This window comes from Conger conger, chromosome 7, assembly GCF_963514075.1.
Source record: "Conger conger chromosome 7, fConCon1.1, whole genome shotgun sequence".
NCBI classification, from domain to species: Eukaryota; Metazoa; Chordata; class Actinopteri; order Anguilliformes; family Congridae; genus Conger; species Conger conger.
This window is the reverse complement of record NC_083766.1, coordinates 58117373-58134872: the sequence shown is the minus strand read 5'-3', so window position 1 is coordinate 58134872 and position 17500 is coordinate 58117373. Positions and strand designations below refer to the sequence as shown.

Below are 17500 nucleotides of genomic sequence, written 5' to 3'. Positions count from 1 at the left end.
GTTGGCAGAATGGGTAACCGCTCTGTAAAAACACAGGGCTACTTCTTTATGTCTGAAGGATGATTTGTCCGCCCCGCATGGCTCTCTTGGTTAAACTCGGTTGAATGGGTAACCGCCATTTTGTTTCTGAAGGATAATTTGTCGGCTCTCTTGGTTAAACTGGGTTGAATGGGTAACCGCCATCTTGTTTCTGAAGGATAATTTGTCGGCTCTCTTGGTTAAACTGGGTTGAATGGGTAACCGCCATCTTGTTTCTGAAGGATAATTTTTCGGCTCTCTTGGTTAAACTGGGTTGAATGGGTAACCGCCATCTTGTTTCTGAAGGATAATTTGTCGGCTCTCTTGGTTAAACTCGGTTGGTTCTTCTTGCCGTGGCGTTTCCCGGACGGCTGGTTTTCCCCGCTGTGAGTGGGCAACATCAGTGCGCCTCGTCGCAGCGGAGATAATGTGCTTTTAAACACCGGAGTGTAAACACACTTGGGCTTCAGATAACATCAGATGATGCGTCTCTCCCAGAAAACCAATTACTGTCCCTTTGGTGGTCTGCCCCTCTCTGATCAATAATGCACAATTTCAGTTTTCATTTTTAAAAAAAGGAGAGAAAATCGCAAAAGCGTCTGTACAACATGTTCTGCAGTCAGCCGCACAGCAGACACAGGCCAGGGGAGGGGAAAAAACGTACGGAATTAATGTGCATGAAATATATTATGCATTTTCTGAGATATAGGCATCCGCTGCTGAGCCTTTTCTGAGAAGTTGAAAGCGATCGGATACAGCAGAAAGAAAGAAGAAGAAGACGCAGAAGAAGAAGAAGTTTGGATTCCACCTCAGTGTCTCGCTCACACGTTCCATCACGCGACGCTGCTCTCTCGGGCTTGTTATTACACGGATCATTTTTAGAAGCGCTGGGCAGATCACACGTTCATCACACCCTGCTGGTGATTAGGTAGTAGCGTTTGTTCTCAGGACGTGTCTTATTTCTGGACGTGTTTATTTCCTTATCCAATTTTAATTTGACGGCGTGACCGTTAGCTTTAACATGATTAACATCTGTTGTCCCTGTGCAGGCAAGAACGATATACATACAGTAACATTTTACTGGCATTTTAATCAACGTTAAAAGTGCTGAATGCAGTTACAGTGGTTGTCATGTCGGGGTCAATTCCATTCTATTTTAGCCCATCCAGGAAATGAATGAAAGGCCAGTTCGTAACTGAAAATGCCCATGATATTCCATTTCCAAAATATATATTTTTTTATTGGTGATTTTACGTTCATGCATTTGAGCAGTTTTCAAAGTTGCCTTTTATTCCAAACAAAACTTTACCCTATAACATATTTATTTTTCTTATAAAAAGTTAAACCCACACAGAACAAACACTGTCATATTAAAAAGCCCGATTACATTACTGTTTCTCTTTGAGGGAAAGTTTTGAAAAACCTACCGTATGTGGCAAGAATTTCCGAAACATCCCAGAATTCAGTGAATTGAAAGAGAATTGATCCAAAGCCGGGGTGGTTGTCCGATGGTTGTCCGAAGGTTGTCCGGTGGTTAGAGTGCCGTGTTCGGTACACTAAGTTAGCTGTACTAAGTGGGTCAGGGTAGATATCTTGTTTCTTTCGCACACAGGATCGTGGCGTTAAGGAGGATGAGCTGCAGAGCATTCTGAATTACCTGCTGACCATGCATGAGGTAAGCCCCCCGCCTCGACCCGGGGGGGTGTTCAGCCTCTCCCGGGGCCTAAGACCTGCCTCATGAGCTCTCTGTGCTGGAGCAATGCATGCTGGGAGTAAAAACGCAGACAGAGGCTCTCCAGGAATATTAAATAGTTTTGTTTTTTTTAAGGTATGATTGTGCTGGACTGATTAATGCACACCTTGGGATGTAGTTTTTCCTGAAGTTTATGGAAGGTCTAGCCAGCCCACTGCATCAACCACTACCAGGGACCCTTTCAAATTTATGTTCTCTTTAATATTCATTAAAAAGAGAGAGAGAGAGAGAGATGGAGGGATAGAGTGAGAGAGAGATGGACAGAAAGTGAAAGGGGGGAGAGAGAGAGGGAGAGAGAGGGAGATAGAGATGGAGAGAGTGAGAGGGGCAGTGAGATAGGAAGAGAGAGATGGTGAAGGACATGGATAATATTTTTCTAATGCCTCATTCCCATGGGACCCATAAGCACTGCATTGTAGGTCTGTGGAGTGTGGAGCTGAAATCTGAAATGCTGGCACTGGAAAGGCTGTTTCAAACTGAAATGCTGGCTCTAGCCTGGCTGTAAAGGTCTGTTTTAAACTGAAATGCTGGCTCTAGCGTGGCTGTAAAGGTCTGTTTTAAACTGAAATGCTGGCTCTAGCGTGGCTGAAAATGTCTGTTTTAAACTGAAATGCTGGCTCTAGCGTGGCTGAAAATGTCTGTTTTAAACTGAAATGCTGGCTCTAGCGTGGCTGGAAAGCTCTGTTTTAAACAAGCTCTTAAGCGCCCGCTGTCCGCTGTGCCACAGGACGATAACATCCACGACGTGCTGCAGCTCCTGGTGGCTCTGATGTCAGAGCATCCCGCCTCCATGATCCCCGCCTTCGACCAGCGCAGTGGGATACGGTGAGCCTCCAGGGACAAAAAGCCTCCCGGGACAAAAAGACAGAACTACCCCCAGTACATGTTTGGAGTTCTTGTAATGCTGGTTAAGCATATTTAAAGGCATTCTGTACAGGATTTTTACCTTGGTGGTGGAGGAGACTTCTTTGATTGTAAGCACAGGTCCACAGCAAGGTTAAAAAAACCCTGCATAGTATGTCTTCAGGATAAATATAAGAAAATGTTCCTGGAAATCCTATATAACTGTGGTTTAATCATGATTATCACACTGTTATAACAGCATTATAACAGACTATTACAGCTTATTACAAGTGTCATAACATTGTGAACACATGGCAAATTGTATGCAGTGTATTCAAAATAAGAGGTTCAATATTATTGCTGCATACATTCTAACGTGTACATATGGAATACCATATGTGTTGTGACATTGATCATAAGATGTAGTACACCTTCATTACTTGTTGTGAGAGGGGTCATGCAATGTGTTTGTGAAAACTAACTGAAATATGCAGTCATATGAAAGAACAATCTTCTGTTGAATATCCGTGAACATCTATTTTCATTGCTGCGATGATAATTGTAAGTGGTCTGCATTGTACTGGTCTCAAAGGGGTAAAGCATTTCACATAATTGTTTGAACCTGATCTGACCTGTGGTTGTCACATGACACCTCAGCTGATGATGTCAGACAGGAGTGGTCAAGGAGGGTCATACTGTCTCTGGGCGCCATGGCAACTCCTGCTCTTAATTATTTAATTAGTCATTAGTCATGCCTCCGATCTGATATGTTATTATATCTGATTGGACCAACAATGGTGTTTACGGCTAATTAGCTAATTGGGCCAGGGTAATTGGGAGGATTGAAATCCTGCAAACACGCAGGCCTCAGGGAACAGACTGGCCCAACCCTGATGTACTGGAGGTGTGCAGGGTCTGATTTCAGTTTGAGGGCTGAAGCTATAGAGCAACAACACTGTGAGTATTCGTTTGGATGAATCCACAGATCTGCTGACGGGTGCAGCCAAGCGTTACCACTGCCCGTCTGTTACAGTGAACATCCATGCCATTTCAGCGTTATCTATGTGTAGAGACAACTACAGCAATAACAAAAACAGCAGCAACAAATATTAATGTCTCGGTTTAAAGTGTCAATCTACGATTTTCCTCGCTTTTGGTGGATTTAGCGCCCACCCCTGGCGACTAGTGGTCATAACACTCCAATTCCCATAGTTCCCTGCGACATACAGCCTTCTCACATGTCTTCCTTCTTCTGATGGTCGGAGCATTAACACGCACATGCTCATAACACACATCTGCACTCATAAACACGTGCACACTCATAAACATGTGCGCGCTCATAAGCTCATAAGCTCTCTCCAGTAGAGATGTCTCCCCTCATCATCCTCTCTGTTCTCCAGGGTGATCTACAAGCTGCTGGCCTCCAAGAGTGAGAGCATCCGGGTCCAGGCCCTGAAAGTCCTGGGCTACTTCCTCAAACACCTGGGCCACAAGTGGGTATCTGACCCCTCACTGACCCCTCACTGACCCCGTAGGAGAGGTAGCCGTCCTCCAGGAGCTGGGTGCGGGCGGTGTTGGTGGAAGAGTTATTTTTGGTGGATTGTGTGTTGGTGGAGGCGCCCCACTGCTCAGGGTTTCTGCTCAGTTCATTCAGCACAGGGAGCGGCTTCTACCAGGGTACCGCAGAGATCCTGAGAGAACCAGGGTACCGCAGAGATCCTGAGAGAACCAGGGTACCGCAGAGATCCTGAGAGAACCAGGGTACCGCAGAGATCCTGAGAGAACCAGGGTACCATAGAGAGAGAGAGAGAACCAGGGTACCATAGAGATCCTGATAGAACCAGGGTACCATAGAGAGAGAGAGAGAACCAGGGTACCATAGAGATCCTGAGAGAACCAGGGTACCATAGAGATCCTGAGAGAACCAGGGTACCATAGAGAGAGAGAGAGAACCAGGGTACCATAGAGATCCTGAGAGAACCAGGGTACTATAGAGATCCTGAGAGAACCAGGGTACCATAGACATCCTGAGAGAACCAGGGTACCATAGACATCCTGAGAGAACCAGAGTATCATAGAGATCCTGAGAGAACCAGGGTACCATAGACATCCTGAGAGAACCAGGGGACCATAGAGATCCTGGGAGAACCAGAGTACCATAGAGATCCTGAGAGAACCAGGGTACCATAGAGATCCTGAGAGAACCAGGGTACCATAGAGATCCTGAGAGAACCAGGTTACCATAGAGATCCTGAGAGAACCAGGGTACCATAGACATCCTGAGAGAACCAGGGTACCATGAGATAGAGAGAGAACCAGAGTACCATAGATATACTGAGAGAACCAGGGTATCATGGAAGTCCAGAGAGAACCAGAATACCTTAGACATCCAGAAAGAAGAGAATACCATCGGCATTCTGAGTGATATTTCCAGCTTTTTCCTTCTCTTACTCTTTTTCTTTGTCTTATCTTGCTTTTGTGCTCAATTTTATCTTTAAACAGATAAAAAGAAGCAGAAACAGGAATGGTATATATAGAGAATAATTCATTAGAGACATAAAAACGATGTATAAAAAGATAAATGTAAAATGTCAGACCATAGAAAATAAAACAAATTGTGCGGAAGCAAAGCTCAAGTTAAATGAGGCCGAAGCAAGAAGCCACTCCGTTAATTTTTCCTTTTAGAATTTCAGAAAGTCAGTTGTTCTGGAACTCCATTGCTTTGACTCACCGGTAGTGACATCAGCATTGGAATGTTCAGTTGAGAAAATTCCACTGGCGTAACTGTGACCTCACACGTTAAAGGGTTACAGCAGGCTGGCTGTGGGGCTCTTGTATGGAGGGAGGAGTGGGGGTTGGGTCTGGTCTGGTGGGAGTGTTATCTGACAGAAACCCAGGCTCCGGGGTGGGTTCTGTCTCGGCCCAGGTTTGTCGAGGCCCGTGTCCCCGCGCCTCCCTTTGGCGGTTTCTCCTCGGAGCGGAGGATCCGGACGGATCCGTTTTGCCTGTCTGCGGAGCCTCGCTGTGACACGCCGCCAGCCGTGGTTTCCCGGGTAACGGGCCGTCAGGCCGAGGCGTGCGGGAACGTGGAGGCCGCTTTGGCAGGCGTGGGCGTAAACGGCGCGGCGTTCTCCGCGTGCGGCTGATAGGCTGACAGGCTCCTGGGCGGGTTGGGGTCTGGATAACAGGGCCTGGCTGTCTCTGACAGGACGCCCCTCTCTGCCAGCACCGCGGGACTGGGCTCGGGGAACTGTGCTTCAGCTCAGGGGCGGCGGGTTTCAGTCCAAGACGAGGCGGCGTTGTTGTCGTTGTTGTGTCGCTGTGTGAAGATGCGTAAGCTGGACTGTTGCAGTGAGATTTTCAGCTGTGCGGTTTGGACAGTCCCCACACGAGGGATCTTTATGTTGTGATCTTCCGGGTCGGGACGGATGGCGAAACTGCCCTGCATGGAAACGATATGACGGAGTGGGTGGGGTGGGGTGGGGTATTGTGATCGGTTGACCGTTAATACGCTGATCGTCATCCAGATTCAGCTGACTCATTTTATCCAGCAGGGTTATAGCGGAGGGTTGTAACACAGCGTGTGTGGCTACACGTGTGAATATCTTAAATTACATGTGCACATGTGACATCTTTGATTTAAAATACAGAATTTTAATTTATTTTAAATAACTGAATAACTGTAAATATTAATGTCTTTGTTTAAAATGACTGAATTGAAAGCGCAGTGAAGATAAATGCCTGTGTTTAAATGACTGAATTGAATGTAAATGTATTTGTATGAAATGACTGACTGAATGCCTGTGTTTTGTGCAGAAGGAAAGTGGAGATCATGCACACGCACAGCCTGTTCACCCTCCTGGGAGAGAGACTGATGATGCACACCAGCACGGTCACCATCACCACCTACAACACGCTGTACGAGGTACGCTAGCCCTACAACACGCTGTACGCTAGCCCTACAACATGCTGTACGAGGTACGCTAGCCCTACAACACGCTGTACGCTTGCCCTACAACACGCTGTACGAGGTACGCTAGCCCAACAACACTCTGTACGAGGTACGCTAGCCCTACAACACTCTGTACGAGGTACGCTAGCCCTACAACACGCTGTACGCTTGCCCTACAACACTCTGTACGAGGTACGCTAGCCCAACAACACTCTGTACGAGGTACGCTAGCCCTACAACACGCTGTACGCTAGCCCTACAACACGCTGTATGAGGTACGCTAGCCCTACAACACGCTGTACGAGGTACGCTAGCCCTACAACACGCTGTACGAGGTACGCTAGCCCTACAACACGCTGTACGCTAGCCCTACAACACGCTGTACGAGGTACGCTAGCCCTACAACACGCTGTACGAGGTACGCTAGCCCAACAACACGCTGTATGAGGTACGCTAGCCCTACAACACGCTGTATGAGGTACGCTAGCCCTACAACACGCTGTACGAGGTACGCTAGCCCAACAACACGCTGTACGAGGTACGCTAGCCCAACAACACGCTGTATGAGGTACGCTAGCCCTACAACACGCTGTACGAGGTACGCTAACCCTACAACACGCTGTACGAGGTACGCTAGCCCTACAACACGCTGTACGAGGTACGCTAGCCCTACAACACGCTGTACGAGGTACGCTTGCCCTACAACACGCTGTACGAGGTACGCTAGCCCTACAACACGCTGTACAAGGTACGCTAGCCCTACAACACGCTGTACGAGGTACGCTAACCCTACAACACGCTGTACGAGGTACGCTAGCCCAACAACACGCTGTACGAGGTACGCTAGCCCTACAACACGCTGTACAAGGTACGCTAGCCCTACAACACTCTGTACGAGGTACGCTAACCCTACAACACGCTGTACGAGGTACGCTAACCCTACAACACGCTGTACAAGGTACGCTAGCCCTACAACACTCTGTACGAGGTACGCTAACCCTACAACACGCTGTACGGGGTACGCCAACCCAACAACACGCTGTACGAGGTACACTAACCCAACAACACGCTGTACGAGGTACGCTAACTGCACAACACGCTGTACGAGGTACGCTAACCCAACAACACGCTGTACGAGGTACGCTAGCCCTACAACACGCTGTATGAGGTACGCTAGCCCTACAACACGCTGTACGAGGTGCGCTAACCCTGCAACACGCTGTACGAGGTACACTATCCCTACAACACTCTGTATGAGGTACGCTAGCCCTACAACATGCTGTACGAGGTACGCTAACCCTACAACACGCTGTACGAGGTACGCTAGCCCTACAACACGCTGTACGAGGTACGCTAACCCTACAACACGCTGTACGAGGTACACTATCCCTACAACACTCTGTATGAGGTACGCTAGCCCTACAACATGCTGTATGAGGTACACTATCCCTACAACATGCTGTACGAGGTACGCTAGCCCTACAACACGCTGTACGAGGTACACTAGCCATGTTTATCTGCTGCTTATATCTTTACTGCTGTAGTTCACAGGGAGGGATCTGGTGTGTTTGTGTGTGATAACTGTATGTGTGTGCATGTGTGTGTTGAGTGGGGGGTTTACTGTGTTTTAATGGGCGGTTATATAATTTGACTGACATCTCATCACTGACATCTCCCTGTCCATCTCATTTTCCGACACAGATTCTGACGGAGCAGGTGTGCACACAGGTGGTTCACAAGCCCCACCCTGAGCCAGACTCCACCGTGAAGATCCAGAACCCCAGTATGTCTTAAACCCCACTTCCTGTCTGCTCTGCACTCACTTCCTGTCTGAATCTCGTCAGATTAGTGGGGCATTCTAAGAATAGCTGCCTGTCTGCTTACTGAAGTGTATCCTGGCCTGTTTTTTAGCTTTGAGCTCACTGTCTTTGTGTGTCTTTGTGTGTGGGTGTTGAAGGCTGTTTGTCTTTTTGTTAGCTGTCGGTGCCTGTGAGTGTGAGTTTTCGCCTGTCTGATTGTGTGGGAGTGTTTACAGGTGTGACTCACTTCTGTCTAGTGTGTGGGTGTTAGTAACTACCGTGAGGGTCAGTTCTGATCGCAGACTGACCTGGGATTGATCTCTCTCTCTCTCTCTCTCCCCCCCTCTCTCCCTCCCCCTCTCTCTTTCTCTCCCTCCCTCCTCCCTCTCTCTCTCTCTCTCCCCCCTCTCCCTCTCTCTCTCAGTGATTCTGAAGGTGGTGGCGACCCTGCTGAAGAACGCCACGCCCAGTGTGGAGCTGATGGAGGTGCGCAGGCTCTTCCTGTCCGACATGATCAAACTGTTTAGCAACAGCAGGGAGAACAGACGGTGAGAGAGCGTCACTCACACACTCACACACTCACACACACACACACACATACGCACGTACACACACACACATACGCACGCACGCATACACACTCACACACTCACACACACACACATGTACACACACACACACACACACATACGCACGCACGCATACACACTCACTCACACACACACACATGTACACACACACACACACACATACGCACGCACGCACGCATACACACTCACGCACTCGCACGCACGCACGCACGCACTCACACACACACACGCACACACACACACGCACGCATACACACTCACACACACACACATGTACACACACACACACACATACGCACGCACGCACGCACGCATACACACTCACGCACTCACACACTCACACACTCACACACACACACACACGCACACATACACACTCACACACTCACACACACACTCACACACTCACACACACACACACACACACACACACACTCACACACTCACACACACACACACACACACACACACACACGCATACACACTCACACACTCACACACACGCACGCACTCACACACTCACACACACGCACGCACGCACGCACACACTCACACACACACGCACGCACGCACTCACGCACGCACACACTCACACACACGCACGCACTCACACACTCACACACACGCACGCACTCACGCACGCACACACTCACACATGCACGCACTCACACACGCACGCATTCACACACTCACACACGCACGCACGTACACACGCACACACTCACACACTCACACGCACGCACACACGCACGCACACACACGTGCGCATACACACGTACACACTCACACACTCACACATGCACACACACACATACACACACACATACACACACACATACACACACACATAAACACTCACACTGCACACATATACACACACACACTGCACACAGATATACACTCTCACACACACACACACACACACATACACACTCACACACTCACACACACACTCACACACTCACACACACACACACACACACACACACACTCACACACTCACACACACACACACACACACACACACACACACGCATACACACTCACACACTCACACACACGCACGCACTCACACACTCACACACACGCACGCACGCACTCACACACTCACACACACGCACGCACTCACGCACGCACACACTCACACACTCACACACTCACACATGCACGCACTCACACACGCACGCATTCACACACTCACACACGCACGCACGTACACACGCACACACTCACACACTCACACGCACGCACACACGCACGCACACACACGTGCGCATACACACGTACACACTCACACACTCACACATGCACACACACACATACACACACACATACACACACACATACACACACACATAAACACTCACACTGCACACATATACACACACACACTGCACACATATATACACTCTCACACACACACACACACACACACATATACACTCACACTGCACACATATACACACACACACACACACATTGCATACACACGTATACACACTGCACACACATACACACTCACCCACTCACACACCCACAGACACACACACCCACAGACACACACACACACAGACATCATAATGTGTCTACAATAATGAGTGATTCACAGCCCATACGAGGGTATTTTCTAACATTGTTCCTCATTCCTGGTTTTCATTTCAACATGACCTTCTATAATACCACAGTTCCCCGGCCGCAGTCTGTCCCATTACCGGCTAATGTGTCTCCTCTCCCTGGCCGCAGTCTGTCCCATTAGGGACTGATGTGTCTCCCCTCTGCAGAGCTCGTTCTGTAACTCTCCCGCCTAAAGAGAGCGCTCAGCCCTTCTGTGCGTGCCGCGCGAAACCTGCGCTCTCTCTGCGCTCTCTCTGCGCTCTCTCTGCGCTCTCTCTGCGCTCTCTGTGCGTCAGAGCGAGGTCTGGGGAACCTGCTCTGCGTTAGCAGCACCTCTGTATCCATAGCTGTTAGATAGTGTCTTAGTTATTTCATTTTTCAATTATTTTTATTTATATAGCTTTTTACGGGGTACAGAGGGCCAAACACCAGGACTGAACCCCCAAATAGTAAACACGTGATGTAAAAAAAACTCCCTAGTGTTGAGAGAATCCCTGGCGAGTTGTGTCAGTACGGTGCTGATGGAGTTTAGCCTTGTTCTGTGTTCTGTGTTCTGTGTTCTGTGTTCCGTGTTCCGTGTTCCGTGTTCCGTGTTCCGTGTTCTGTGTTCGGTGCATTGAGTGTGCTCGTTCCCCTGGTGCAGGTGTCTCTTGCAGTGCTCCGTGTGGCAGGACTGGATGTTCTCGCTGGGCTACATCAACCCCAAGAACCCGGAGGAGCAGAAGATCTCGGAGATGGTCTACAACATCTTCCGCATCCTGTTGTACCACGCCATCAAGTACGAGTGGGGCGGCTGGCGTGTGTGGGTGGACACGCTCTCCATCGCCCACTCCAAGGTAGGGGCCCGACGCCTGGGAACAGCGCCCTCCGCTGGTCTGGAGGGAGTGTGCAGCTGATGGATCTTATTCTGGGTTGCTGTCTTTAGCATGATACCAGGGATGTGTGGATCTTTTACTGAAGTGTTTTACATTCATAGTAATTTTTTCAAAGGCTTTTGCTGTCTTCTGGTTGAGCAGCTAAACTGCAGTCATTCCAACTAGCACTTTCACAGGTGGGGGACCCAATGGTCTTGCTCAGTTCCCAGTCTGTCTTCCTAAACCTGACTGACTGGTCAACCCGCTGTTTACATGTATAACGATAAACACACTCCTCCATTGAGGGTTGCTGGGTGTCTAGTTCTATTAAGGCACTCTTCCAATGGATGGATGGGCCCCATATCTTAGTATCTGTTTAGGTGTATGGTTGGGCTCTATAGTCTGGTATCTGTTAACGCACTGCTCTAGGGTATGGATGGGCTCTATGGTCTGGTATCTGTTAAGGCTGTGTTCTAGTGCATGGATGGGCTCTATGGTCTAGTATCTGTTAAGGCATTATTTTAGTGCATGGATGGAGTCTATGATCTGGTATCTAAAAAGGCTTTATGAATCTATTTAAAGTTATATCAGTGAAGGCAATGCAATGAGAAGCGTGTTAATTCCATTTAATTTGGTGTTATCTGAGTCTTTCTGCATATATATATAGATTAAAATGAAACAATAATTTCAGGCTGAATACTTCCTGTTGAGTAAGTGTTATAGGCCCAGGAGACTGCTCTTCGGGTTGAGTCATTCTGCCATTTGGCTCTTTTCCGGAGTCTAATAATGAGCTCTTTCATTTCCGCGGTCTCCCGCTGAGTTTAATATTTGACAGATCTCCACCAGCCCTTGAGTAATGCCCTGGCATTTCTTCTCGCGCGCTGATTGATTGATTTTATTACAAAGTGCACATGTAATCAGCGCGGCGGACGGGTAGCACATCCCTTATGCGCTGTGTCATAACAATACATAAACTTTTACAGACGCGACAGGCTTTGCTTTGACGGTCCCGACGCGTGGCACTTTCATAAAACAGCGGCTGGGAGATATTGAATAACTGCCTCGCCGTTTATTCAGAGCTCAGATTTGTGTGATATCTGTGTGAGAGACTAATTAAGTTAATTTTACATCAGGTCTGAGGGTAACTGCTGCCTCCACATCACGGTCACATTCTACTTCTGAGAAATGAACGGCAGACAGTTTTTAAATAACCAGGCATCAGCAGGTATTAGTGGGAATGTGCGTTATTCTCACTCCCTTGGCTATGCCCTTGTGCTGTGAGTTTCTACTCTCAGATTTAACTTAATCGTGCTGCTTCAGGTCTGCCCAACATTGCTCCTGGAAATGTACTGTCCTGTAAGATTTCACTCCAGCCCTGCTCCAGCTTTTGAATGTGCTATCCTTTGTTAGGGTTGAAGTGAAAACCTACAGGAAGGTAGATCTCCAGGAACAGGGTTGGGCAGCCCTGCTCTTGCTGTTGAATGTGGTATCCTTTGTTAGGGTTGAAGTGAAAACCTACAGGAAGGTAGATCTCCAGGAACAGGGTTGGGCAGCCCTGCTCTACCTGTTGAATGTGGTATCCTTTGTTAGGGTTGAAGTGAAAACCTACAGGAAGGTAGATCTCCAGGAACAGGGTTGGGCAGGGGAGCTTATTGCCCTGATGAGCTTCTGTGCCCCCACAGGTGACCTACGAGGCCCACAAGGAGTACCTGGCCAAGATGTACGAGGAGTACCAGCGGCAGGAGGAGGAGAACATCAAGAAGGGGAAGAAGGGCTCGGTCAGCACCATCTCGGGCCTGTCCGCCCAGGCCCCTCCGCCCGCCGTCAACGGGTCCCTGGAGATCCGGGAGGCCGACGACGGGTCGCAGACCCAGACCCCCGAGAGCGAGGCGGACTACCCCGACGCCAGCGGGGACCCCCGCAACCTGCTGCTGGAGCCCAAGGGCCCGGAGGAGGAGGGCGTGGAGGGGGCCGGGGGCGTGGGAGGGACGGGGCCGGGGCAGGCGGCCACCACTCCTGGGGTCAGGGTGGAGGTGCACGACCTGCTGGTGGACATCAAGGCGGAGAAGGTGGAGGCCACCGAGGTGAAGCTGGACGACCTGGACCTGTCGCCGGAGAGCTTGGTGGTGGGGGTCGGCGTAGGGGTCGGGGTCGGGGTCGGGGTCGGGGTCAGGGTTCAGGAGAACGGGCCTCTGGTGGGTGTGGACTCCCTTCTGGACAACGTCTACTGTGCCGCCGTGGTTGAGAAGCTGAACGTCGACGTCAGCGTGGGGGGCATCGGGGGCGTCGTCAACGGCGACCTGGCCCCCAAGGCCCCCGCGGAGGACGGGGACATGGGCCCGCTCATCACGCTGGCGGACGAGAAGGACGTCGTCCCCGGCAACAACGGCTTCCTGTTCAGCAAGGTGGCCACGGGCGAGCCGCTGGTCCACACCAGCGCCAGCGACGACCTCAGCCTGTTGGCCCACATGACCACGGGGGGCGGGGCCGGCGACCTGGCCCCGCCCGCGACCCCGCCCCTGGACGAGGAGGACGGCGGGTTCGGGCTGCGCGGCCCGCTGGCGGACATCGCCGCCGAGGCTGTCGCCCGGGGCGACCACGTCGCCGAGGGCGACCCCGCGTCGGGCAGGCCGGGGGGCGGGGACGCGGCCAGCACCGCCTCCGACACCGAGCGCTCCGACGACGGCAAGGACAAAGAGACGAAGAAGATCCAGACCACCGCCACCACCCAGGTACTGCGTGAGAGGCCCCTTCATGGCATTCAGTCTGGGCTGGGCTTATGGGGATGATAGGTCAGATCTTTGAGTCAAAACCTTCCTATCGTTGGAAAAGGCATGTTGTTGACGTGTTGACTCATCCTCTGCCTGTGTTTATAGTCCTTATATATACAGTTGATGGGCCGGCACTCTGTGCCAACACATCGTATAGCTGTGCAATAATTCAAGCTCATTGGTGGCAAATTGGTTCCAATTGCCACAGCCAATGGCGTTTCAACGTCAGTGCGTTCACAGGGAAGGGGGAGGGATGAACAGTGTTGTGGTTTGAAGGTGTTTATTGCTGCAGTTCCTCTCTTGGCCATTAGAAGTCCGATATTGTACCTTTAACCTGTGTGTGAGGAGCCGGCCCATAGTCCCGTGTTGTGATCCGGCCTGGCCTCACTGCCGCCCCCTGCAGGCGCTCCACGGCCGCACGGCCAGCCAGCTGGAGCGCGACCTGCGGGTGGACCTGGGCTTCCGGGGCATGCCCATGACCGAGGAGCAGAGGCGCCAGTTCAGCCCCGGCCCCCGCACCACCATGTTCCGCATCCCAGAGTTCAAGTGGTCCGCCATGCACCAGCGCCTGCTCACCGACCTGCTGTTCGCCCTGGAGACGGACGTGCACGTGTGGAGGAGGTCAGCGGCTGCCAGGGCGCAAGGGTTTATGGGAAATGAAGTACGGGCGTGTGCGGTAGGGTAGGGTTTATGGGAAATGAAGTACGGGCGTGTGCGGTAGGGTAGGGTTTATGGGAAATGAAGTACGGGCGTGTGCGGTAGGGTAGGGTTTATGGGAAATGAAGTACGGACGTGTGTGGTGGGTAGGGTTTATGGGAAATGAAGTACGGGCGTGTGCGGTTGGTAGGGTTTATGGGAAATGAAGTACGGACATGTGCGGTAGGGTAGGGTTTATGGGAAATGAAGTACGGACATGTGCGGTGAGGTAGGGTTTATGGGAAATGAAGTACGGGCTTGTGCAGTGGGGTAGGGTTTATGGGAAACACACACACAGTGCTAGCTCTAGCCTCTTAGGGACCCTAAGCCGGATTTCATTTGGGCCCCCCCAACGCAATGCTATAAATAAAATATATTTTAGAATAATTAGGTTCCACCTGGTGGTCACAGGGCCCTAGCAGCTGCTTCTGTTACCTATTGGGTCAAATCGGCTCTGCGCACACGCACACACACACGCACGCGCGCACACACACACACACACACACACACACACACATCGAGGTCATTCCGGGTCGATAAAAAGCCCTTACTTTTGTCTGGGTGTTGCTTGGGGGTGTTTGTATAATGTTCTGACTGAGTGGGTATTGAGCAATCTTTCTCTCTTCCTCCCCTGTAGCCACTCCACCAAGTCCGTAATGGACTTTGTGAACAGCAACGAGAACATCATTTTTGTACACAACACCATCCATCTCATTTCCCAGATGGTTGACAACATCATCATCGCCTGTGGAGGGATTCTGCCCCTGCTGTCTGCGGCCACCTCTCCCACTGTAAGTAGGAGGTCGCTGCCCTCCGGTGGTGGAGCTGTGGTACTACGCCCCAGAACATGGAAAAAAGATTTAACGGGAATAATGTGCACTGGCTGTTTCTTCTTAAAGGTCCCATATTGTACGTCTTTCCAGTGTTTTATTTTAGGTTCTGGTGTCCGTAAGAAGATGTTTTTGTGATTTTAAGTACCAAAAACAGTCTATTCATATCTATTCTCCAGTGCCTCTCATGAGCTTTACTAAGAACAGGTTGTGTCTCTAAGGCTCAGTGGTATCAATGAACCTCTGTTCTGATTGGCTGGCTAGCTCCAATGAGTGGACATATGCAAATGAGCATATTGTTGCGATGTCCCAACTTCACAGAAGTCCAAGCAGTTCATTTAAATGCACGGTTTCTTCATACGGATTGTGTGGATTTATTTGGGGACTGTGCGATTTGATACTTTCACAGTGTTTTTATAGCACCTTCAACTCCTCTATAGTCACATATAATCCACATCCAAATGTCATTTTCCACAATACGGGATCCTTTAACAGGAAGAAGTGTGCGCTGGCTGTTTCTTCTTAAACCGAACCCCGGGCTCCCCACGCCTTGCACTTTTCCTCGTTACTCAGCACTTAATTGGCCGATTAAAGCTGGTGATTACACAGTTGGCTCTCTCAATGTTGCGGTTTTTTGACTGCTTGCTGAGACTGGTGCACCTTGCGGCTCCCCGGGACCAGGGCTGGGGACTGCCCTGCTGACCACTCTGTGCATCAGTGTGTGGCTTCGATAAGATACTAACTTTCAGTATAACTCAAAGCTGTGTTCATTTCGTTGGCTGTTGGTGTGCCATGGTTTACTTGTGATTTAATTGCTTCCTCTCTGACATAATTAACAAATGTGAGAACATAAGTCTGCTGATGTTATGTGCTTGATGTTATGGAGGCTGGTTTTAGTTTTAATCATATTTTTTTTTCTGTTCTTTTGCGTTGTTCTGTGCTTCTATGTGTGTTTTCTGTGTTGCATGTCCAGAGCTCTAAGGTTAGTACACTAAGTTTCAGTTTATTTATATTTCTTTTCGAACATTATATACCCTCTTTGTATAATTGGCATGTGCAAAAAGAAAACTTGGATGCTTCTTTGGTGTTGATAATTATCTACCTTCCAGGACCTGTACTTGTACCTTGTTCTGGTGTTATGAATTGCGCACCAATTCTGGAGCAGACATTTTTGCCAAAACCTATAAATATATTATTTATATGGACTGTATGTGCTAGAGGAATTCATGCAGTCTGGTATTGGATCAGGTGACAAATCAAAGTATAATTGGATCTCCCAGTAAGCTGAGATTTGAGTGATTTAAGGACCTGGGCTCAGGTAGAAACTACTGAGGTATGACTGACATCTAAAAAGGGTGGGGCAGTATATATGCTTGAACCAATCATGATGTTTTGCTGTGGCAAACTCTGACTTTCAATTGGTTAACACCAGTAAGTGACTGGTTGCACATTAGAAGCTCTGCTAATTGTGGAGTTTAGTAGACCCCACTCAGCCGTCTCCAATTACAGCTACCGGGGTGAGCTCTGGTGTGTGTTTGTGTGTGCGCCTGTGTGTATGCATGTATGTATGTGTGTGTGCGCCTGTGTGTATGCATGTATGTGTGTGTGCGCCTGTGTGTGTATGTGTGATGTGTGCATGTGTGCTTATGTGTGTAGTGTGTTTGTGTGTGTGTGTAGTTTGTGTAGTGTGTGTGTGTGTGTAGTGTGTGTATGTATGTGTGTGTATGTGTGTATGTGTGTGTGTTTGTGTGTGTATGTGTGTGTATATGTATGTATGTGT

The 17500-nt window shown here is 49.7% G+C and overlaps 1 protein-coding gene across 1 annotated transcript in view; it reads left to right on the top strand.

Annotated features, from left to right (window-relative positions):
* The window catches only part of nbeaa (neurobeachin a), a 219294-nt gene that overhangs the window by 137061 nt on the left and 64733 nt on the right, over positions 1-17500 (top strand). Inside the window, exons 15-24 of the mRNA XM_061249472.1 lie at positions 1631-1693; positions 2499-2596; positions 4015-4107; positions 6431-6539; positions 8268-8349; positions 8790-8913; positions 11213-11405; positions 13106-14155; positions 14598-14815; positions 15528-15681. Of these exons, the coding sequence (XP_061105456.1) occupies positions 1631-1693; positions 2499-2596; positions 4015-4107; positions 6431-6539; positions 8268-8349; positions 8790-8913; positions 11213-11405; positions 13106-14155; positions 14598-14815; positions 15528-15681 (2184 nt within the window). The remainder of the gene's footprint in view (positions 1-1630; positions 1694-2498; positions 2597-4014; positions 4108-6430; positions 6540-8267; positions 8350-8789; positions 8914-11212; positions 11406-13105; positions 14156-14597; positions 14816-15527; positions 15682-17500) is intronic.